The sequence below is a fragment of the Hippoglossus stenolepis genome, chromosome 4 (genome assembly GCF_022539355.2).
Source record: "Hippoglossus stenolepis isolate QCI-W04-F060 chromosome 4, HSTE1.2, whole genome shotgun sequence".
Classification (NCBI taxonomy): Eukaryota; Metazoa; Chordata; class Actinopteri; order Pleuronectiformes; family Pleuronectidae; genus Hippoglossus; species Hippoglossus stenolepis.
In genome coordinates this window covers 13654823-13679226 of record NC_061486.1, presented here as the reverse complement: position 1 = coordinate 13679226, position 24404 = coordinate 13654823, and the positions used below count along the sequence as shown (strand labels likewise).

General features: G+C 41.6%; 2 protein-coding genes across 2 annotated transcripts; one reads left to right on the top strand and one right to left on the bottom strand.

Moving 5' to 3' along the window:
- Window positions 1-1471: 1471 nt before the first annotated feature.
- Window positions 1472-9582, top strand: LOC118105671 (transmembrane protease serine 2). Its single transcript, XM_035153443.2, has 13 exons — window positions 1472-1486; window positions 1736-1883; window positions 2244-2336; window positions 2443-2556; window positions 3265-3394; window positions 3472-3582; window positions 3671-3714; window positions 4279-4441; window positions 4520-4692; window positions 5777-5878; window positions 6506-6642; window positions 8483-8635; window positions 9300-9582. Exons 1-13 carry the CDS (start codon window positions 1472-1474, stop codon window positions 9315-9317), a joined length of 1401 nt encoding a protein of 466 aa, XP_035009334.2. The 3' UTR covers window positions 9318-9582.
- An 80-nt stretch (window positions 9583-9662) lies between these two features.
- On the bottom strand, window positions 9663-23066 carry bace2 (beta-secretase 2). The gene is made up of 9 exons (XM_035155379.2): window positions 22762-23066; window positions 18813-18901; window positions 18338-18554; window positions 15845-15976; window positions 15155-15289; window positions 14433-14534; window positions 13832-13981; window positions 13549-13717; window positions 9663-12033 (listed from the first exon to the last, which is right to left on the bottom strand). Exons 1-9 carry the CDS (start codon window positions 23056-23058, stop codon window positions 11792-11794), a joined length of 1533 nt encoding a protein of 510 aa, XP_035011270.1. The 5' UTR covers window positions 23059-23066; the 3' UTR covers window positions 9663-11791.
- Between the last annotated feature and the right edge of the window lie 1338 nt (window positions 23067-24404).

Genomic DNA, 24404 nt, shown 5'->3' with positions numbered 1-24404 from the left:
TCGATTAATGAATATGTTTTTCTATGTGGGTCATAGTTAAAGTACAAAAGTACTAACTGCTCAGTTCTAACAGCTTCCATCAAGTTTTCAGATTTTTTAAATTGATTTTTAAATGTGCTAACAATCCAGCTGTTCTCTGTTCATATGACACAAAGACGAACATTCTGCCTCCACCGGGGGGGAACGATATATGAAGGGTTGCACTGTGCAAGAAAACCACTTTCAGTCACTAATCTATTTCAGTAATAGGAACATCCATCCATTATCTATACTGCTTATCCATGGAGGGTCTCAGGGGCCTGCATGGAGCCAATCCCAGCCCAAACAACAAACAACCTGTCACTCTCACATTCACACTGACGGTCAATTTAGAGTCTCCAATCAACCTAACCCCAATCTGCATGTCTTTGGATTGTAGGAGGAAGCCGGAGAAAACCCAACTTTGCAAATTCCACCCTGTTCGAATCAGGATTTGAACTGGTACTGGTCTTGCTGTGAGACGACAGCGCCAATTGTAATAGGAACACATATTTGGAATTCCCTGCCGATGGAACAAGAAAGTGATCTGAAATCAATAGAGGTTAAACGCTAGCTGAGATAAAACAAACCTTCAATCACTGATCATGCAGCTGTACACATTAGATTTTATATTATCACTTTACTCATTTGATAATGTATTTTTGTCTGAGTGAGGTTAACTCATAATTTTACAATATATTGTATCCCAGGGACAGGGATTGCAAATTTGCCTTGGCTAGAAATTACAGTTACAATGTTTATCTGTTCTCTGCATTGTCCCTGTCAAACAAATAAGTCAATAAATAACATTTCAATTATTCATTATAAAAGTCAAGGGACAAATTTAACAGAAAAAACATGGGGACATTTTGGTGGGATATTAACGAATCGTACACACATCATACATTTCTAAATGACTTAGAAACAGCCTGAGCAGTAATTAATGACAGATTTATTTACAGATATCACTGTGTCCTCTTCATCTTCTGTCATCCATTAACTCAAGTACTGAAGCTGAATGGGTTTGCCTGTGTATCCACCGTGTGGTGTGGTGCTTTTCCACTGCACACTCAGTATGATAAGTGCTCGCAGTGGAGAGGCTAACACCTGTGAGGTGTTTAGACTCGGCAACAGTCCTCATTGTTCCTGTTGTGTGATCAGGAGGGGGGAACAGACCCGTGCAGATGATGAAGTGATGGGCGTGAGCATGCAGACAAACGTGCACGCTCTTTACGTAACCACAGCGGTGTGAGAGCGAGCACGGAGCCGGACGGAGGAGTTCAGAGAGATTATATTTGAAACTGTCCAGAGAGTGAAGCTGTGAGTTTAAATTACAGCTTCAATCACTGATCTGATTGTTTTCATGCGAGATTGATGCTTGAATGGTCCCAGGAAGACAGTTGTTCTTCTGCATCCATCAATGAATTAAAGGATATTGTTGGTTAAACAGAAAATGACGACCAATCCTGTAAGTATGACTTTTTGAATGAGCAACATGCAAGTAGAGTAACTCCTGTTCATTACAGGTTAATCCGGGTTGTAAAATCTAGTATTTTTAGATATGAGTGATCAAAATGTTACTCATTTTGTATTTGAAAACTGAAAGTATTTTTTTCCAGTGCTGTTATCCAGAGTAACTTGAAATGACTTTATTCCAAGTGATTAGGAGCAGCCAGCGATTGAAAAGCTTTATTGTCATAATCATTTCCACTGACAGAATCTGGACTCCGCTCCGTGTTTCACCCATGAGGATGTAGAGTGGGAACTTCCTCCACCCAGCAGATCAGATGTGAAGCCCCAGTATGTTCATCGTCTGACCCCAAACCCTCCGCCTGAGATCAGCCGCTCCGCTCCCAACCACAAAAGTACTGAAGTCTCTTTTTCATTACACAGTCGAAACAGTGTTGATGTGGTTTTAATAAAACTGTTCCAACAGAGAGGTTTTGCACAGTCACACACCATGTACATAGCATAGCTTTTCCAGATAAACGTTTTTCTTATTTCATTTACAGTGAGGTTGTGACAATTCTGAGAGAAATCAGTCGTTTTTGAACATTTCAAAACTATACTCATAACTATAATACTTTTTTTATGTGAGCGATATAAACATTATTAATCAGATATACAGTGTTAATGGTAAAAAAACGAAACATTTCATTTCTATATTATATACATTAAACAAATAAGATGTGTTTCCAGTCCCAGTGTGTGTTGTGTGTTCGCAGCTGTGAAACAGAGGTGTGTGAAGTTCACTGTGGCTGCTGTCATCTCTCTGCTGCTCCTTCTGCTGGTCACTGGAGTCCTCCTGGCTTATTACTGTGAGTACAGGATGTATCCCTGCTCGTCAATGTACTGCAACATACTTACACACACACACACCCACGTTGTACAGTCACACTCATGTTCTTCCTCTGTCCCTCCCAGTTTCCTCGTCGTGTGTGCACGGGTTACAGTGTGGTGATGGGAGCTGTGTGTGGGAGGCTCAGTGGTGTGATGGAGTGAGGGACTGTCCGGCTGGTCAGGATGAAGCCGACTGTGGTAAACAGACTCACCTACGTTGTACATTTATTCTCTTTTACCTGACTTTTAATATTTATATTATTTTAATCACTAGTTACTAGAGCCTCTAAATTATTGAATTCTCTCCCCATTGACAAACAAATTTTCCAACTTCTTTTAAATCCCCTCGTTTTATGAAAGCTTTCACAAGTGATTGCCTCTTATTTGCTCTTATTTACACTGACTAATCCTCTTTATGTTATTGTTCTACTTTCTCTGCTCGTGGTCCATTGTTTTAACTGTCAAGCACTTTGTAACATTGTTCAGAAAAGTGCTTTATCAGGATTTTTATTTGTTTTGTCTTATTTCTGGCTCATCTGTCATTTCTGAAGCACTTGGAACTGAACTAACTTGTTTGAAAGGTGTTATACAAATAAAGCAGGATTGATTGATTGACTGATGGATCAAGAGCCAAAAAGCAGGATACAAAAACATCAGAAAATCCTGCGATCTGTTCACTCGCCTTCATGTTTACACATCTTTTACAGCTAAAAGAAGTTTTTACTTTAAGTTTTTACATGAAATCATTGTTTTTTCCTGTTTTTCTTTGAAATCATTAAACACACTGCCGCTCTCGATAGTGTTTAGTTCCACATAACATAAATCAGAAGTCATCATTTGTGTCTCCTGCCTCTTCATCGACTGTCCTCCTGTAGTACGATGTGAAGTCAGTGTTTGTGTTCTCAGTGAGGCTGCACGGCTCCGGCTTCCTCCTGCAGATTTACTCGCCTCAGACGAAAACCTGGAGGTCCGTCTGTTCTCACGGCTGGAGCGACCTGCAGGGCAGAGCGAGCTGTCGGACCATTGGATACAGCAGGTGAGACACTAAACCTGCCCTGTGAGGGACTCGTGTGTTTAATTAAAGTTGTAGTCAACTGTGACGTGTATTCACAGGGGCACATATTTGAAATCAGGACAACAGAAGACAGATTCTGATGATGGATTTTTAAAAGTGAAACCTGATTTCCACCCAGAGGTGTTCATACTCCGACAGCTTGAGCACAGGTAAATAAACCGGATGATAAATCAATATCAAAAGACGAATATTAGATTAAGATTAAACTAATTTGTCTTTTTTCTTTGCCATCTGCAGCGACTCCTGTCCCAGCAACAGTGTAGTAACTTTGCGTTGCACTGGTATGTTCTTACACTTGAATTTATTTCTACAATTTTTCCTAAATTTTCTTTTTATTTTCCTGTTTATTTCTTTTCTGTTCACTTTTACAATACGCCTTCTCACATATTCTACCATTATTGACAATAACTCCTCCATTTCAATTGTCTTTGCTGCTCTCTCCATCTCTATCAGACAATCTCTTATGTATAAGTACTTTACATGGGTTATACGTGTATGGCATTTGTTTGCATTTGTGTTAATAACTTCTACTGCTGAAGGTTATTCTCAATATTGATATTTAGTTTTTTTTCCTCTGTGATACATCCCTTGTCCTTCAGGAACGCCTTCACATGTCCTTCAGTTGTTTCCTGTTTTCCTATTGTCGACTTCAATATAATTATATTTGTCAATACTTGTGAAGTTGTGCAATGATTTCACCTGTTTTTTATTGCATCTGACATTGTTGTAGTCCAAGTAGCTTTTTAAAAAAGGCCTTGCTGACATGACAAGACTGCACAGTGTGTTCACTCTCCTCCTATTTACACTGTGGTTGTACAGAGTTCTGACCTCTGTCTCGTCCTCAGACTGTGGGAGCAGGGTGAACTCCAGCGGGGTCTCTGGGGGCCAGCAGGCCACCCTTGGGTCCTGGCCCTGGCAGGTCAGCCTGCAGGTCTCCGGCTCCCACCGCTGTGGAGGAGCCATCATCTCCCCCTACTGGATAGTGACAGCAGCACACTGTGTGTCCAGGTAAATCCCCACATTCACAGCAGTGGTTGTGGTCTGATCCAGCCTGAATCTTCTCTCTGCTGATTCTCTGACACTCAGGAGCTCCAGTCCCACAGACTGGGCTGTGTACGCTGGAGTAGTGGCTCCATTAGGCTCCCTGTTTAACCCTGCTCGCTCTGTGAGTCGCATCATCGCTCATGAGGGCTACAGCCGCCTCCCTCGCAGGAATGACGTGGCTCTGATGAGGCTCACAGAAGCTCTGGACATCTCAGGTGATTCCCATGCACACACACGGGGGAGAAAACACTTTTAACAAGTAAACAAACCCAAAACAGTTTTCAAGTTTACAGAACTAAATAACGGGTTGTTAGACATTTCGAATAGTTTGTGTATTCATTTATTTATGTCAAATCAGTTTATAAGGCACACCCACTGTATCCAAGACCGTAAATCCAAAACTCAGCAGCCAGACTTCTCATCAAATCTGCTAAAAGAGAGCACATCATTTTATCAGGATTATTTTAGCTTGTCCTCACTGGCCTCTGTTCAATTTTAGAATTGATTTTAAGATTTCATTTCAAGAGTTTCCTTTTGATACCATATGTGCCCGGTCGTAACCTGAGGTCCTCCGTGGAGGCCCTGCCAGCCGCCCCACAGTCCCAGCTGAGGAGCAGGGGGGGGACCAGGCCTTTTCTGTCAGGGCTCCCACTCTTGTCCCTGAGAGGATCCATCTGGCCACAGAAATTCATTACCTAGAGATTAGAAATTAGAATTTGTAATACACCTCTTTAGAGACCCATTTGCTTTCTCAAGACTTTGAGGCTTAATTAACTTAAACATTTTTATTTTCATTAATTAATTTATATATTTACTTTCTATAGTGTTTTTTATTTTTTTATTTTTACTGTTTTCCCATCTGTCACATTTTTATTCTTGTATTTGTGCTCTAATGTTGTATAATGCAGTTTGTTCTGCAAATTCATTTAAATTGTTTTCTATTGTTTGTCTTCATTTCTTCATTTTTAACGTGTTTTGAAAGGTGATATATAAATGAAGTATATTATTATTATTAATATTTATAAATCCCACATTCATGACACAGTTTTTGTGTAAAGTTATTTAGAGGAGTTGATTTAACTGTATGATCATTTTGTCGGTCGCAGTTTGTGTTGTTGTTCAACTGTATGTTGTCTCTGTTATTAAGTCACACTCGCTGATATAAATGGGGTGAACAATAATAATGTGTAATAATAAGTGGCAACTGACAATGTAAAGACACAAAGACACATTTTAATAAAAAAATATTTCTCCTTTTGCAGACTTACAACCTCAGTCATCTTGTTTTTTTGTCGCTAGGTTCCAGTAACATCAGTCCTGTTTGTCTCCCAAATGTTGGCGTGAACGTCTCTGCTCCTCAGAGCGCCTGGATAACACGGTTTGGTCGCACAGCAGATGGAGGTGAGACAGCTGTGGCCACATGTGGTTTCATCGTGTAGATTGGTGGAAACACACCAACGTCAGTGTTCACTGCTGGTCTGTTTTCAGTGCTGCCACTAGATGACAGCAGAGTCTATCATTTTGTTATAATGCATTTATTGGCCTCAAGCGTTTTTTGAACAATATGTTTATTGAGTCTGCAACATAATACAAAGGTACAGAGAACATAACATAAAATAAATACATATATAAAATGTGCTGAATGCATATTTACAAAGTCCATTATTTAATTTAAGTATATGCTTGCTTATATACATACATACTGAGCAACCTAAGTTAAATCAATTGAAAATAATAATTTAAACCACACACTCAAGAGAATGGACAAAAAAGACACAAAAAAAACATACACACACACACGCAATAGATTGTTTTGCTTGTAAAAGGCACAAGTCTAGAAGGATCAGCTAACTGCGTTTTGTTTTATGTCCCTTCGGATAGTTGCCAAGAACAAAGAATGTGTTTCAGTGCGTATGAACAGATTGCCAACATAACTTTAAAGAGTGTGAGTGTTTAAATTAATGATTAAAATGTCTTGTTATTGGACATAAACATGTGACATTTCTGTCTGTCGTCCCACTCTGACAGACTCTCCACAGCTGATGGAGGCTCAGGTCTCCCTCATAGGAACTGCAGAGTGCAACAGCTCCGTCGCCTATAATGGCAGATTATCACCGGACATGTTATGTGCCAGAGAGACGGACGGAGGAGCGGACATGTGCCACGTAAGACAAACGCTTAATGATTTACGTCTTCATCGCTGTTCGCAGGGATGCTGGAAGTCAAAGATGAGCTCGGAGAGATTCTATATAACGTAACATCATGATTAATATAAAACATAATGGTTTTTAAGGTTATTTAAATGACCAGCAACATCTTAGCCTCTATTCCCACCAGTGAAATCCTGTCAGGTCACTACTAGCATCCAATTTGGTGCATCTGACATGCTGCACAGAAAATACAGTAAATATTCTTAGATCAAATTAAATATTATTAAAAATAAATTAAAAAAATTAAATTTTAACATTTATATGGTCAAATAGAACAAACAAACCACTGTTTTGGGTGCTGGACCACCTTCAGTCTATCGTTTCTCTTCATCAACTGTGTCCGTTAGTCTCTCCTCAGCAACTGTCTTTAACAGAATTAGGCAAAAACTATTGAACTGATTTCATTGAAACATGGTGGAAGAGTGGGTTATGGGTAATAAAATAAATATTTACCTTCTGGAACAGATGAAGGGGCCGGATCCATCATTTCTTTTGTTTTCTTTTGCAGGATAGGGCGTTTCGCCACATATTTGCTCACCGAGTGCCAGACTAGATCTCTTATAAGTCTGAAAATTACATTTCAATACTATAACCAACATAAATAAATAAAGAAATGATAAACACTCACATATGATCACATGTTAGGAAGTCTTTGTTAGTTGAATGGTGCAGTGCCAGGCAGCTGCTGCACTGTGACTCTGGTCTGCTGCCTCCAGGGTTGATAACGTTTCTATATTAACTGTAAAGTCTTTAAATACACACTCAAGTGATCAGGAGAACAATATACGCTCAGAAACCAGCGCTCACAAAGTGTATGATAACATAGTTTCAGGTTTTCCTGCACAAATGGATCAGTGACATAAAAAAAGTTCAGTGTCATAAATAATAAATAATTCAAAGCATTTATCATGCTCTTATGTTACTTGCTCTGAGGCGAATTAAAACAAGACCTGCACTGTGTCGTATACATGGTTTAAATAAACAGTTCCACTCTGCGACTCATAACAGACCATGAAGGTAGAGTCAGAGGCGGCGGCCAACAACAGCATCAACCTCAGAGAATAGTAAAAGTACCAGAATGGTTATTAGGTAACTAAGTGCTGTATATAAACACTCTCCAGGGACAGAGGACAATGAGAGAGGGTTGAGGTGAAGATGTGTTTGGATCAGGATGTAGAATTAAAACACGGATGTGGATGAAAGTAAAGCTGAAGGGGGTTTGTGTATTTGGAGGAAAGAGACATGGAAGCAATATCATAAGAATGTTGTAAAAAGGTCTGACATTAAAGGTTCAGTGTGTAAGATTTAGGTGAAAGGGATCTATTGGCAGAAATTCAATATAAAATAATCCTAGCTATGTTGTTAGTGTTTAATCATGTAAATTGTACAAATTGTTGTTTTCTTTAACCTAGAAAGGGCCCTTTATATTTAAATACTTTATATTTACATCAGGAGCGGGTCCTCTCTCCGGAGGCCGCCATGTTTTTTACAGTAGCTCAAACTGTACAAACTTAACACCTTTTGAGTTTTTATGACAACTGACGGTTGCCACAGGTTATCTTTCGTGTTTGGAAGGGGAGGGTGAGGTGACGGGTATTCAGCTGCAACATGCAACTTCACCACTAGATGTCACTAAATTCTACACACTGACCCTTTAATGTTTCAATTCCACCACATGTAATACTGACGTCATTGCAAAATCCTTGTTATTGAATGTGTGAATGTTGATGAGTGTTGTGTGTAACTTTCCAGGGTGTGTCGCTTACAAAAAGCATTGTGCTGAACTGGTTTTCAGACTGACAGTGGCGGTCCTCTGGTGGCCCTGAGAGACGGGCTATGGTGGCTCCTAGGGGACAGTAATTGGGGGGAGCACTGCACTGAGAGGAACAAACCAGGGGTTTACGGCAATGTCACCTATTTTCTGGACTGGATCTATCGTCAGATGAAGGTAGAAACTCACAAGAGACATTTTTCTTTCTGAAGGGGGATAAATACTGAGACAATGCAGCAGGTCACAGACAGTAAAACTACACACAGATGAGGCTTGTCAGGCCTGTGCTGTGTAAACTAATGTCTGTATGGATGTATATGTGCAAATATTTGGTAGCAGTGGATTTAATCTGCCTGGAGGAGCAGCCGCAGTGAGACAGTTTCTCCGTCTGGTGCTGAGTCGTACAGCTTGACTGAGGCTGGATGTAATAATATGTACAGTGTGTTTGAATCCCAGCAGGGTGATGACACAAGGTTTAAAAGTCTTGTGTGTGTGGTTAATCTTATTTATTCAGATGTTATTACAAGTTAAAGGAGTAATCCATGTTTTGACATTATGTTTAATTGGGTTTTTGGCCTCCTTTGCTTTGATGGCAGATGGAATTGACCATAAACCATGTGAAAACTGAAAAAACGTTTTTTAACAACAAAAATTATATTAAAGATTTCAGAATATAATCATTAAGAAAGTTTTAAAATGTGGCAGTTGTTTGTACAATGACTATTTATTAGCTATAAGCTAACAATATTTTATTACAATATTTTTCATTTACAAAAACGTATATGTAGGATAATGTTCAGACACAAATACAAAGAAATACAATTTGTTTTTCTGTTTACAGAAGCATCAAGACGACTGATGACAGCACCAGAGATGAGCAGAGATGTTTGTGTGCAGACACATTTTTTCTTTATTAGGCCCATTTATCACAAACATAACTTATTTCCTTCTTTATTTTTCTGCTGTGTCTACAAAATGTAGATGCAGACTTAGTTTTAGATCAATTATTGTAATACTCTCCATGTTTGTATATTAATGTGAAATATATGTTGTCTTTCAGTCTTTTATAAATATGATTGTCGTGAATGTTGCAGTTTGAGCCAATAAATGATACCGTGCCTCAACACAAGAGGTCACTCCCAAACCCACGTCCAGCTCCTTCCCACTGGTTTGATCCTGAGAAACGTTTAACAAGACAAACATGTTTTGATTTGGTCAGGTTTTCTTTAATTATTATTTACAGCACAAGAGCAATTTTGGCACAGAAGCAAAAAAAAACCCCACTCATAAATAATTCAACATTCAGAGATTCAAGTGTACCTTCAATTTGAGCCGTTTGAACTTTTGGTCGACACCCGGGAGCAAAAGGCGGTGGTTTCAGATTGATTGTGCAGCAGTGTGTGGTCTCACCATGTTACATACAAAAGTGTCTCTAGTGTCAACGATAAAATTATATTTAAGAACTTTTTGTTGCGTATCAGCTCACTGTCGTCCACGGGATCAAACGAGGTGCACGTGTCTCTAGTTACAAAAATCTTTTGGCTTCTCGTGTTGTTTGATTTGTAAAAAATGTGAAGTATAAATATGCATCCTCGAACATCTAGTGTCTAATGAATAATAATCATAATAATACAATCACATTCAAAGAAATTTAAATATAAACTTGCATGTCGGCAGAATTAGTACAATTACATTAATACAACAAATTGCATAACAGATCCAGAAATGTTGATCTTTAACTTTATATTACACTTTTGATTAACTTAAGAGAAACAAAGTGCAATTCAGCAGAACGAGTCTCAAACGGTTCACGACGCTGTGACGGCCTCAAACTAAGACTTTAAGGTACAACACGCACCTGTGTAGTTTTCTTCATATGAACAGTGACTGATTGAGCAGCTTTTCCCCATAACATCAGTAGACACAGACTTTACTTTGATTCAGGTGTACTCCAATATACACGAAGGTACAAGAAACTAATCAGAGCTACCATTAGATCTTTAAACAAACTAAAGGAAAGATGGGTTGGTCTAAAGACACATTTAAAGGGTCGTCGGTGCTTTGAAATGAATATTGCTGCACAGTTTGGCCTGGAAATGACACGAGTAACATTTCACTCATTCACGAAGGCACCAGTGATTGTTGACCATGTGCTGTTGATGTGCTGCCCACCCACAGTCCCGTCATTATTTATGAGGAAGAAACTCCTGTCCTTATATATTCTTATGCTGCTATATGTCATCAGCTGCTTTCCGACATGCACTGAACTCCAGATAATCTCCAGACATTCTCCAGAGGGGCCGTATGTGATAACGCAAATCCGAGTGAGAGGCTCCAGACCTTTTTTTCGGAGTTTCTCCTGTCAGCCCCTGAGTGAGAAATAGGGAGGATACCGAATGACTTGATGTGAGAACACAGCAGGAGATCCTCCGCTGGATTCACAGCAAGCGAGTGGGCGTGTTGATGACAGATGCAAAAATGAACAAAAAGAATACAAATATTTCTCAGGATGTTGAAGCGGTGCCACACATGTAGAAGAGGCCGATGAAGATGTCAAGAGCTTTAGGTGATAAGGGTCGACTCCGGTGCTGAACAACATTACATCTGGGCATCAGAATGAATACGCTACATCCTGCCTCTGCCGGCTGCACCCCCTCACCTGAGCGCTGCAGAGAGGATGTTGTCAACACGTCTGAGCGGAGAAGCTTCTGCTTTGGTTTTCATTTGTGAAGGGGCAGGACCCAATCGTGCAAGGGCTCTCCGGAGTTCATGTCTGAAAACAGCTATAAAGTGTTTCATAGTTTTGTTCACCTCTCTGTTTGTGTTAGTCTTGTCCTTAATCTCCCAGATTATCTTCCGTCTAAGACCAAGCCTGAATTTGGTTTGAGTGTCTCGAACTACGCTCCAGTTTCAGTGAGTGTAGTTGGAGAAAGCAAAAGTCTTGTGAAAGGGCAAATCATACCATGACTATTAACTGTCCTGTAGCTTCATGGCACATTGAACTTTTAACCTGTTCCCTCTTCTTTGCTGCATGTCACAGTATCCACGTATGACATGACATGAAGTGAGAATAAGAAAGAACAGGAAACTGTAACCATGATGACATCAACAAGTGTTTTTAGGGTGATTTTCCCTTTAAGAGGCAGTCGATCTGTCTGTGTCTACCTCTATGGGCCAAGCTGATGAGTGCAGTCCAGAGTCGGTCAGATGTTCAGAGCCGAGCGTCACCGTTCCACGCAGGCCGAGCCTCACCCCCTTCTCCGCCGCCGTGGACATGCTCTGCTCACCGGCTCCCTGCCCATTCATCCTGCTCACCCATCTGTTTCCTCTCAGTCACTTGATGCGGTGGCGGACCAGCGACGACTCGTCCGTAATCTCCCCGGAGTGGTCCCTGCATCGACAGGGAAGCACAAGCAGCAGCAGCAGGATGATGAGGACCAGGGCGCATACCGCCATCAGGGCGTAGGAGATGACCCACAGGAGGGGTTCCTTCAGCGCACCGCTGGAGCAGTTGGCCGCCACGTCGGCTGCTGTGAAGGGCCCGGCGATCTCCGACAGGGCCAGGCCGCCGTTTACTGCAGAGAAATACAAGGACAGACAGCTGAGTCACACGGGAGGTAAAGAGTGTTTGGAAACTCGCATCACAAAATCAAATAATTATCACTGCAGGAAATAAAGAAGACAAAACAAACCCAATGACCTTTACAAAAGTAAAAATAATTATTCAGCCCCAATAAAAAGCTGAAATAAATTCATTTTAAACATGTTCATATATGAATTTTATTACAAAAGTGATCAAAAATATATCTATAAACGTATTCAAGAGAAAATAGAAAGACAGGCTTATTACAGTTATATAACGTCATCTGTGCTACTATCAGGCTAGGATATCGCTTTCCTGGTATCAGCTTCCTGAAACAACCCTCGTCTCATACTGGGAGCTGGTGAGCGCCATCGTTTACATAATTTGAGGTTATTCGTTTTATTTAAAGGGCAGCTAGTTGAGAGTTTTCTCTGTCTTGATCCTACCAGTCAGTTCGGCTCATTACAGCTGGCAACCACAGCCTCAACCTTCAGCCTACATCTGTTCCAAGTTGCTTAATACAGAACAAAAGAGATCTTTGTACTTAAAGAGGGGAGCAAGGAGTCGTGCCTTTGCTCGTATTTACACAGAACTTAAGTATCGCTGGGTAAATTATGGGGATTCTGTATTTAACCATTAGACTCTAGTTACTATTTAACAGCGCTTTACACAGTTAACTTTTTCAATGACTTTTTATTCATGTCGAGCACTTTACAGACTTTGTGCTAAGAAAGTCTTAAAAGCAAAATCAGCGACATTTTCACATAGAATCAGCAAATGACAGATAAAACATTGAAGAGACCAACCGGTTCATCTAAACAAAAATGTGAGGCTTTCTGTGTCTTATACAGCAGCTTGTGAACAGGAGGGAGAATTTTAACCACTTGTAATCTTCTGATTCCTGCTACTTGATTATTACCTCTGCCAAGGTTATGCAAAAACTACTGGACGGATTAAAACTCGACTCGGTGGAAGGATGCAGTCTGGGTCAGGGAAGAACCCATTACATTTTGACACAGATTCAGATCAAGGGGCGGATACAGGATTTTGTTCCACTTTTCTTAAAATTGAGACAATCATTTTTTCAATTGGTGATTTCACAGAATAAATCAGTGATTATGTTGAGAAAAAAAACACCCCAGTGTTTTAAGAAATACGGGGAAATATATACACATGAGGAAATACAGTTTATTCAGTAACTTCCTTTGAATCAAAGCTTAAAATGTACTTAATGTAGTTTTTATCATTTTTATGGAAAGGCTTAAATTTCTGTCATGTTTGGTGTTTTGACTGTTGACTATTTTTATTACTATTTATTATTTTATGTTTTTTATGTGTTTTATATTTGTGAAGCACTTTGAAACTTTGTTTTGAGAAGTGCTATTTTTTAAAGATATTATTATTATATCATAACTTTGTTTAAGTCAAATGACACTGTTTAAACTATCGATATGATATATAAGTTATATAGTTGGAGTCTCTGTAATGGTCATATATGAACCCGTACCTGCACAGTTGCTGAGAGCAAAGCCCAGTCTCCGCTGGGCCCGGTCGAACACCACGAAGAAGCCTTCCATAACAGTGGCGCCGATCACAAGGCCGTTAGTTGAAGATGACACTCCGAAACGGAAGCAGTCCAGTGTGCCGTCCAAATCGGTGACGGGTTGGATGTAAAGCTGAAAAATGAACAGGGAGGGATGACGACCGGTGAGTGTTTTTATTTCTCTAAAATTGACAGAGAAGCTCTGGAGAAAGGGTGACTGGTGTCTGTTTATGTTTCATCCAGGTACCTGAGGCAGAATGGTGATACGGAAAGTCTGGCTGGTGTTTGTGGCTCTCAGATAGATGGACAGCTTGGGGAAGAATCGCCAGGGGGTCTCCCCCTTCAACCAGCATGCAAGCTTGGTGCCATCCCAGAACCCTGAAGAAAAATCCTGGATCTGAACCACAGAGAATCGTTGAACAAACAGAGACAGAGGGAGACAGGAAGGCAAAAGACAAGAAACAGAAGGTCAGGACAGCTCCAAAACATGTTTTACTTTTATTTTCTTACGAAGATTTTATTTTTACTGCAAGGATGTTGATACATTAATTGAAAATGTTGCTTCCAAGTTCAAATTAACCTTGAGTACTGTTTGTGTGCAGCTGCGAAAGGTGAAATATGAGTGAAGTAGAAAAAACAGAAAACAAAACAAAAGCATAGGCGCACGCACACGCACACACACACACACACACACACACACACACACACACACACACACACAGACTCCTGATCCCTCCTCTCAAAGCGACCATGTCCTTGAAAACAGTGAGCGTGCGCTCTCTCTTCCCCTGCAACTCTTTGCTCTGACAACATGTTTCATCATTGTCTGTGGAGAGACGGCGGCGTACCAGAGAGCTGTGTATGATGGCTTCTACCACCGCATTGAAGACGTTGACAGGAAGTCGCAGCAGCGTCGTCCCGCTGTCAACTATAGCTTTATCCATGTTATACTGAAAGAGAGGGAGAGAGAGTGAAGTGCAGTCAGGGTTCTCTCAGCTCAACAGGCTCCTATGGAAGACCTTGAACACACAAAAGGGATGTGAGAGAGGAAGTTCTTTCACGAAATGACAGACTGGATTACATTCCCTCGCAGTGCTGCTGATCTGTTTCATCTCTTTGCTTTAACCTTTCTAAAATCAGCTCATCAGATATGAATATGTCGCTTTTCTGCATCAAACTTAAGCCTATTTTCAACTGGTCCAAAAACCCACAAACATCTGGCTTTGTCTTCAATGGGAATGGATAGAGTTGGAATTCACTCCCAGGCCGATTGACTCTGCAGTAGAAACGGGTTTCAATCGTCTCCAATTGGCATTGATGGAAATGTAACACCCGGGTGGATGCGCTAATTTGGCGAGACAGAGGGGTGAGAGAATGCCTCGGTTTCCGGTGGGGAAAAAAAACCAAGTCAAACTCCTCTACTGGCAACAGGGAAGGAGTAAATCGCAGTTTACCCGCGTATAAAAAAACCTGTGTATACCCACTAATTTGGTGTAAGAGAGCTAATCGTGAATGGTGGAGGATGGCTTTTAAGAGTTCGAGATAAGAAACACAAGCGTTTGAAATTCACCTCTCTGCAGTCCAGGTCCAGATTCTGATCACCAACCTCCAGCTTCAAGACCTCCACTTGGTAGTACCACTCCTCTATGATGGGGGTGTACCACACCGACCCTCGGTACAGAGTTGGTTCAGCTCCTCCCATGATCTGAGGAAAGAACGGAAATTATTCTTCACTCTTCTGTGGGTGAACTGTGACCAACACATTGAATAATCCAACGAGAGCTCACTCTGGCAAAGGGTTAACATCCACATCTTGGCTGAATATATAAACACACACACCCTGGCCATTGAATCCATCTGTCGGTATCAGCAGGTCAGTGTGATGGAGACGCAGGGAGTGTGGCACCGAGGCGGTTTGTAGCACAGTGACAGACCTGCTCTCAACGGGATGCTATCTTAGCTTAATTAGCCACACTCCAATGTACAAAACACACTGACAGGAGGAGAGTAGCTCTAATGTTTTTTAAAATGCATCAATCTGCTCTGTCTAATTCATCCGTTTATAAGCCTGAGAAGAGAAGTGCTTTACATAACTGATACTGCACGTAAAATAACTCCACGCGCACCATGTGGAATATGAAAATTGATTCTGTTTAGCTCAAAAATCCACTTTGCCTTTGAACACACTGCACAACCAGAGCTCATTTGATACAGTCATTCGATCCCGCTCCACCCGAGGCAGCCCCTCCTGACCACTCACAAGACTGCCGCCCGGTGGGTCCTCCGCGCTGCTGGCTGACAGGCCAGCACCGCACATCTGGAGGGAGAAGATGTCAGGAATTCCCAGCTGCTGCACCACCGAGTTGAAGAAGGGCTCCACGGATGAGTCGGGCTGATCGAGAGAGGAAAGTGTTAAAGCCATTACATTTTGGGCTCTGAGCATTTCCATTTTTTAAAGCTGTTTTGTGTGATCTTTCGCATCCTCTCACTTTGTCCAGCAACACAAGCTTAGTTTGCCAATTTTACAATCAAAATATCTTGAAAATGAAGGATGGAAATGCTCAATGTGAATTTCTTCAGCATTTTCTCCATATTAATTACTATACAACTGCGTATGTGCACTTATGTAGGGCAGGTAGGGTCAGAGTGACTAAAGGATGTTCACTTCTGTTTTCATGTCAGTGTTGTGTCATCATGTCCTGAATGACAAACAGCCCTGAGGCGAATTTAACCCGAACACTGGAGACACCAGCAGCACAAAGTTGTCAGTGTGAGTGTATCTGCCCCTCCATCGCTAGCATTTGATCCCAAAGGTTGCCGCAGTCAGCGAAGAATGAAAGACCGTATTGTACCAGTTTACACTGACGTCATCCTTGTCCCAACTGTACTAAATGATCATGTTAAAGAAAGCGGATGCTGGGAAGAAGAGTCTGGGTTTTGTAGCGCTGTCGCATTTCACACGTACAAAGACTGTTCTTCTATTTCTCCTGAAAATGTAAATTGATTAACTGATAGAATATTATTGTAGAGGAAGCAAGGATATAAACCAATACAAGACATTAGAGCTAGAAAAATTTAATTAAACTGGAAACGTTATTAAAAAAAGAAATCATGACTCAAAAGCGTCACGCTCTCGACAGATGAAAACCTTTCTGTTGTCATGTGAAACGTCAGTGACTACACTCCGATTGGATTAGTTGGGACAATTATTCAGAGCAGTAAAATTCTGTGCAGCAATGAACAAACAGGCCAAAGTGATAAGACTCGACTGATTCACAGTGTATTTAATACATGTCTATATTATTTAATTGATTTATTAGTGGTATATTATAATTTTCATGCAATTACTGCAACTAACTAAACACGTGGGCGGCTGAGGCTCAGGACCTGGAGAGGGTTGTCCACAAACCAGGAGGTCGGTGGTTCGAGCCCAATTTTTCCCCTGACAGGTGTGCCGACAGCATGGGAATGGTGGGATAGAAAAAGCACTGCATATAGAAGCAATGTGTGAACGTGACATGTCAGGGGCTACAAAGATGCCTCATAAACAAGGATGCTGCGGGTATGAAATATATATTTTTTTGTAATTGCTCACCATAAACACAATGTTAAATATAATTTCATACACAGAACAAAATGAGGGGGAAAGTGTTGTTTTAAAATTGATTACAGTGTTTCCCACAGATTTTAATCTATGGAGGTAACAAGGGTGCAAGTGCACGCGCGCAAGAGTCACTAACGGGAACCAGATTCCAGGGACAGTAACACAGACTAAAGACATTATTAAGAAATTCCGTGATCATGAACCATGTGTTATCAATCCGTTCAGTTGGGTATGGGAAGCCACTGTTGGCCTGACTGGAGGAGATGGGCTTAACACTTCCTCCTCATTGAACTGGTCCCATCTGCTGGGACTGAGGAACCCAGACTAAGGACAGTGAGATAGAAAGAGCTGCATTGAATGTCACAACTGCAGGTTAAACTAGGAGGTCTGAGTCTGTGTGGATAGTAAAAACGTTATGGAATATAGTGCACACATTCAGTAGCCAAGCACACAGCACACACCAAGTTGGAGGTCTCATGTTATTATGAGAAGTGTAAAAAAAAAAGAAAAGAAGGCTGTTATAAAAACTGTGGCAGGAACAAATTCGATCATGGCTGGCCACCACAGTGTAGATAATGAATGGGAAACACTGGATTGTGAAATGTTGTCCGTCAGCCATAGACATCTATTCAGGTTGTTCTTCTGTATTTAATATGCAGCTCATGTTTTTGTCTGAGTGTGAGTCTGCTTTTTGCTTCTTACTAAAGTCTGGTGCACACTAGAGGAGACTTGAGAAACTCTTCTTCTCTTCTTCTTCAGTTTTTTATGTGGGAAACCCACGTGATTGAACGTGACTTCAGAGGAAAGTCAAACTTGGAGGAGGAGGGACGGTGTGTGTTCTGTTTTGCAGTGAAAAACATGTTATATTTTTATATATTATTTATGTGGTATTTACTATTAGAGATCAAGCAGGCTCCAGCTCAATCAGTAGCATTAAGATTATTTTGTAAACCCCTCCCACTTGTAAACCCCTCCCACCCCGCCCATTATTTGGGCAGTTATTTGGGGAACACCCCCGCGATTGTCATAAGTGGAAAATTGGGCCTTAAATCTGCCCAATTATCCTCTAGTGTGCAGAAGCCTTTAACAGAAAATTTATAGGAGAGGAATTAAACCTTTTCTTCCAATTGAACAATAGCTCTCTCTCACCCGTGCCAGCATGGGATAGGCCAGCCCCAAGATGCCCTGCCAGTTGACCCCAGGAAGGAAGAAGCCCTCAGATGATCGGATGGCGGCAATGTTGATGATGATGGTCCCGTTTGGCCCTTTGGGGATGGAGACCCGGTCAATGCCCAGTTCACCTTCCCAGTTGCCCTGGGTGTACCTGACGGCAACCATCCGACCGACTGACTCGTAGGTACTGGAGCTAAACACAGAGGAGGAAGTGTGAATGGCTACAAAAGGCCTTTAGGGGGTCTTTTAAAGATACATGAATAAATTCCATGCAGGGGAAAACTCTGATGGTGCAGATTCACCACTTAAGAAACACAAAGCTTTTATGATTATTCATTCATGAATATTTGTTTTTCTCCCTGTGAAAGATCTAATGTCGAGGAACTCAGTAGCGGTGTCACATTTCCAAGAGTTTGTGTATGTGGTTAAACAAAGAGCCGCAGCCACTCACAGTGCAGTGTTGAAGTAGTGAGTAATGAACGGGTGTGGAGCCGCAGCCACGGCAAAGTTACTGCTGCCTGTATCCACCAGGATGTTGAGCTGGAAAAACAAGGAGAAGTTTGCTTATCAGTCATTACAGTTATCTGTGACAACCCCGCCCTGATCTACAGAGCTCCTGAGTCTCTGTGTGGAAAAAAAGAAAACTTAGCAGTGGGATATAGTGAAACAACTTTAAGCCTTAAAAAGAACAACATAAAATAAAATAGAAACGTAAAGGTTTTGCTGCGCTAATAATTAGAGGAGGAGGAAAATAGAAGTTATAGTGGATTACAAATGTGATAATGTAAGTAATATAGGTCTAGGTGTTTTTAGACATTTTATTAAAGAATTGTTGTATATTAAATCTTTAAGCTATTGGCTTGTCCTAAATATTTCAGTGAAAGCTGGACTTTCATGTTAACTTGGATCAGGTGTTAAAAAAAACTGATTAAAAGCTGGAACAAACTGTTTGGTTGTTCAGCAAAAAAGACTCTGCCCCTCTGATATAATTACTCTCTAATGTGTGATCTATGAGTCAAACATGTTGGCCTCTAGCTACTGACATATGTGTACCACCAATCCAGCCATTCTGGTATGTGTCATGTGCACAGTGGGGACCGGGTAACAACAGTTGAGATAATTCTGTCTTCCAGGCATCGCGTCGACGAGTAGGAACTAATTAGCCGTTAGATTCCTGTCACCTCCGCAACTGAGCAGTGGCCACTCTGACACTCACGAGCCGGCGTTCCTCACTAAGATGAAGTCATAAACCCACCAGACACATATTTATGAAAATGCACAAGTGCTGCACAGAAACGAAATAGAGGGTTGGGGTTAGCAATCGGTCCGTCGTCATTTCTCTGAGGCTGCCTTTGTTTTTGACAAACCTGAACATCAGGAAGTAGGTTTTATAATCTGTGTAAAAGGAAGCAAATAAGTGATTCACAATTTTTTTTTTTTTTATCCACTTCCTCGAGCTTTGTTCGTCGAGCAGAACAACTCCGCTCATCATTACACAGCACTATTTGCTCAGAAACCAAAATTATCATAACTCGTTCAAGCTTAGGTGTGCATGAAGTCATAATGAAGCAATTCCGTGATCATCAACCATGTGTTATCGATCCGTTCAGTTGGGTACAGGAAGCCACTGTTGGCCTGCCTGGAGGAGATGGGCTCAACACTTCCTCCTCTTTGGACTGGCCCTGGTCCCATCTGCTGTGACTGTGCCATCTAAAACCCCTCTGGCACATGGCAGCGGTCCAGCCACACAAGACCTGGACCAGCCAAACAGGCGGCAGATCGGAAAACACCGGAACCTCGTGGTGGAGGAGGGGGGAGCGGGGGCAATTCTTATCCCCACACCGCCTTTCTGTTCTAGTCACACTATCCTCCTTCAGCTCGGCTCCCGAGCCCCGGGCAACTCGCCCTCCCCCCGCTGCTGCGGCAGCCGGCAGTTGAGCGTTCACTGTCTAATTGGCAGCGGCTCCATGGCGGCAACGTGCATCTGCTACCTGTTTGTACCAATTAGCAGATGTGAGGCTCTCCGACCGACACCTCAGCCTGGCTGTGCCACACGCCAACAGATGTGGCAATTAGTGGCTGATTTGAATAGAGCCTCATTTAACACCAAGGCCCTGTAATCACATAATCATTTAGATAGAATAACACAGGGAGTATGACTTAATAGTATCGAGCTACACGACATTTTGGCACTGCATGAACCAATCTGAACCAAAGTGGACTGAGCTCTCCTGGCATGAAAGGCTGAGAGGAACATTTCACTGTAATGATGAACACAGTTAAGTGTCATTTGAAACACTAACACAATGTTAAGGCTGCGATATTAGAAGAGCAATGTTAGAAAGAACAATTATTTGCTCTTCATTATAACTATTCCCAAGTTATTAAAGGATTGTTGAGTCTGACGACATGCTGTGTCTATTTACATCTCATATCCCTTTAACACATGGAAATATTATTCTATATAAAGTTAGGACCAAGCATCTCCACCTCCTCCCGCTATCCAGAAATGAAGCCAGAGTCCCAGGAGTTGCAATCAGGTGATGGAGCCTCCGTATCAAGGTCCCACCAATACACACGCCAGCCCCATTGTGATTTAGACTCAGCTGTAAATCATGGCGTTTCCTCCTGTTTTCAAAGCACCAAATAACTAATAAAAACCAAAGATTAATGGAAATATCAGCACATGAACTTTCATCAGTGTGATGAGCATTACCTAAAAAAAAAGACGGAAGGCATCTTTGAGAGAGAATTGTACTTTGACTATTTAGTTTGGTCTATGTCCCATCCACTAACATGGAGGAGACTGGATTAATAACCTATACTGCAGCCAGCCACCAGGTGGTCATGAAGACACTTTGGCTTCACTTTGGCGAGCAGCAATGTCATCTGTCAATTTTACTGTCTCTCAACTGCTTGTGTCTCCTCCCCACTTTGGTCCAATCATGATTGAGTGATCAGGTCTTTGGTAAACATTAGGCTAGTTCAGTTCACTCGATGGGATAATAACCCTGAGATCTCAGACCCTCTGGGCCAAACACAACATTGTTCAGGAGGCATGACTGCTGATTTGAAGAACTGTTCCTATAATAAACTGAAGGGGAGTTGTTTGAAAATAAAACAGTGTAATGACTTTATCTCCTGAGGATGAGGAAAAGAGTCAGATGATAATGTTGTAATCTCTTTTCATTCATCTGCCTGCTCCTAGCTGATGGCTAATTATGAACCAAAGTCTGATGACCGAGTGCTGAGGAAGGTCCAGCCGCAATAAAATATAAGTGGGAATAATTATATTCTGAAAAAAACATTAAGTCTGGGGAATTTCCCAGGTTGCAGTGTGTCCTGAGAGCAGCAGATATTGCCAGGACTGGCTGTAGGGTCGAACTGGGATCTGGCAGGGTCTTCCTCTCGGAGGTGGACACGGGGAAGTGCCTGTCGGGCAGCACTGATAAGCGCCCCAGAGCGTGAGAAAGCGAGCGGTGCCCCCCAAGAGTCTGATGTGTTTCAGCTGAGAGGCCCGGGGAACAACAGGTCAATGAGACACTTCACCTTTGGTTTAAGCGTCATTTCAAACACATCTACTTCCAACACAGTGGCAGAGCACAGCCTTAAACCTACAACACCCTACAGCATCATGAATGTTTAATAGTGATGGGACATTCCCCCTTTCAACTCATCCGGGACCATTTAGTCCTCCTTAATCATTAATATGAACTCGTGAGGCGCCTTCAGTAACGAGCAGTATGAAATAATGCCAGTTAATTAGTACACAGGCATGTTTTTCTCCAACGAGGGGGAAAAGAGCAGGAAATGTGCCCCTGCACCAGGGGCTTGAGTTGTTTTGTACAATTCCAGGTCTGCTCTTTGCTCCCTGGGAGCCTCATAATCCCCGTCAGCTGCCTGGTAGGAAACAGTGGTCTTCACAGGCAGCGTCATGTGAGTGCATGTGAGCCGGCCTTCAATCTACCTACGGAACCACAAAGCTGTGCAGACTCCAGCCGGCTGCTGCACCCCACAGCTGGAGTCTTATGGCCTGGGAAGAAAATAAGAATATTGTTGGTTAGGAAAACGCCAGGCTCATCTTCCCATGGAGCCAAGTGGTTCTTCTGCTGTTGGGCAGATGTTAAAACGATTTGTTAGTATGTAGAAAAATCCAAAATGATATACAGATAGGTAACTAGGGCTCTGGGGTGAAACAAACACAGCCAGCCAACTCTCACACTCCTTCAGTGGATCACATGGTGTTCACTCACGCGCACACACACAGTCCACTGACTAAAGAGGAAAGGACAGAAGACATGGTGCTGCATTTAGTTCGGAACAATGAAACACTAAAATGTCTGATCAGGGTTGAAACCAGCAGTAGAAACAAACACAGTGACAGTGGGATGTATCATTACCTTCTGACCGGGGGTACCAATGGACATCTCTATGTAGTAACCTCTTCCAGAGTCCCCCTGCAAGTTCTCAGCCATGTCCAGGAAGTTGACAGTTCCAGTGGGATCAGAGGCCAGGGACAGGCCGGTCCCATCAGCGGCTGTTAACGCCACCCGCCGGACAGCGGTCACATCCACAGCCGGGGAGACGTCGATCCTCCCCGGGTAAATCTTCAGCGGGATGGACAGATAACACGTGCACACGCCGAAGTACAAGCCGAAAGTGAAAGCCCACACCGACGCTGAAGTGGGGTCAGCCATAGTTTGTTTGTGTCTCTTCTTGTGTTGAGTGCGGGGACAGTAGACTCCAGCTCCGAGTTCAGAAAGTTTCCTCCGTTAAGTTTTCAGCTTCACCATCGTGGAAGCGGCTGTGCTGCGGGGACCGGCATCATGGAAGAAGCGCCTCCTCCTCCTCACGGTGAAGAAGAAACTGTGAGAAACATTAAACACTCGGACAATGGCTCCATACTGAGTAACTCTGACAGACACGGGAAACTCCTGACTGCCTCCATCCACTCCTCCTCCACCGGCAACACCACTGACGTCCGGTCAGCCCCTTCAGAGTAAAGTCAATGGTTAGGGTAAATGTAGAGTCGACAAGATTTATGAGTCACATGCAACATCGAGAAAAGCACAAAAAGTTATTTTATTTGATTATAAATATTTATTTAACTAAAAATAAATGTATATATAGTTACAATTTATATCATAACAGAAGTAGCATTCTATAAATATATTATAATCTAAATAGTATACTATACATATATATATATCTATATATATCCTATATATTTTATATATATCATATTTTACATAACCTATGAGGAAATGTCCTTGAACATATATGGTATTCCATATAATGGAATAAACTATATTGGAATAAACTATATAAATTGTGCATGTCAAAATACAGGCTTTTCAAAAAGCTTTTCATTTAAGCTTTTCATTCAGGCCACATGGCAGATCCAGGGGTGGGGCTGAAATCTGATTGGCCCTGAGGCGCCCCTGTTCTGTCAGTAGTCTTAAAAAAAACCGAATAGCTTACTAACAATAAATATGATGATTTGCTAAGAATTTTTTATTTTCTAAGCTTTTTTAAATGTGCACCTTACTGATTCATTAGCTGTCCATGGATGTTGCAACCATAATTGGCCCCTCTGTGTAAATTGTGGCCCCTGAAACTGTCAGGACTTTTGCTTCTGCACTGCCCTTGTTTTTTCATTCTAACTTAAACTAACTGTCAACCATGAATGTGGATGACCACAAAATGGAGTTTGTTAACCATGGATATGTTTAGTTAATCTGTGTTTCCTCATTGCCTTTGGTCATCTTGGGATGGTTTATTAGTACAGTAAACTGTAATGGTCTCTATATAATCTCCTCATGCTTACACGTGAGAGACTTCCTGTTGACTTGATTAAAACGACTCTACAGGTTTTCAACAATGTTTTTATCACTATTTAAAAAACATATCAGTTTTAATGTTACCATCATAATTTCCATGTCATATTGTGGAATTTTTTTGTAGATAAGTTCATTTTTTAAAAAATTCTTATTTGTTATTTTTAATTGTTTGAGTAAAACATCCATTATACAGTATTTATATC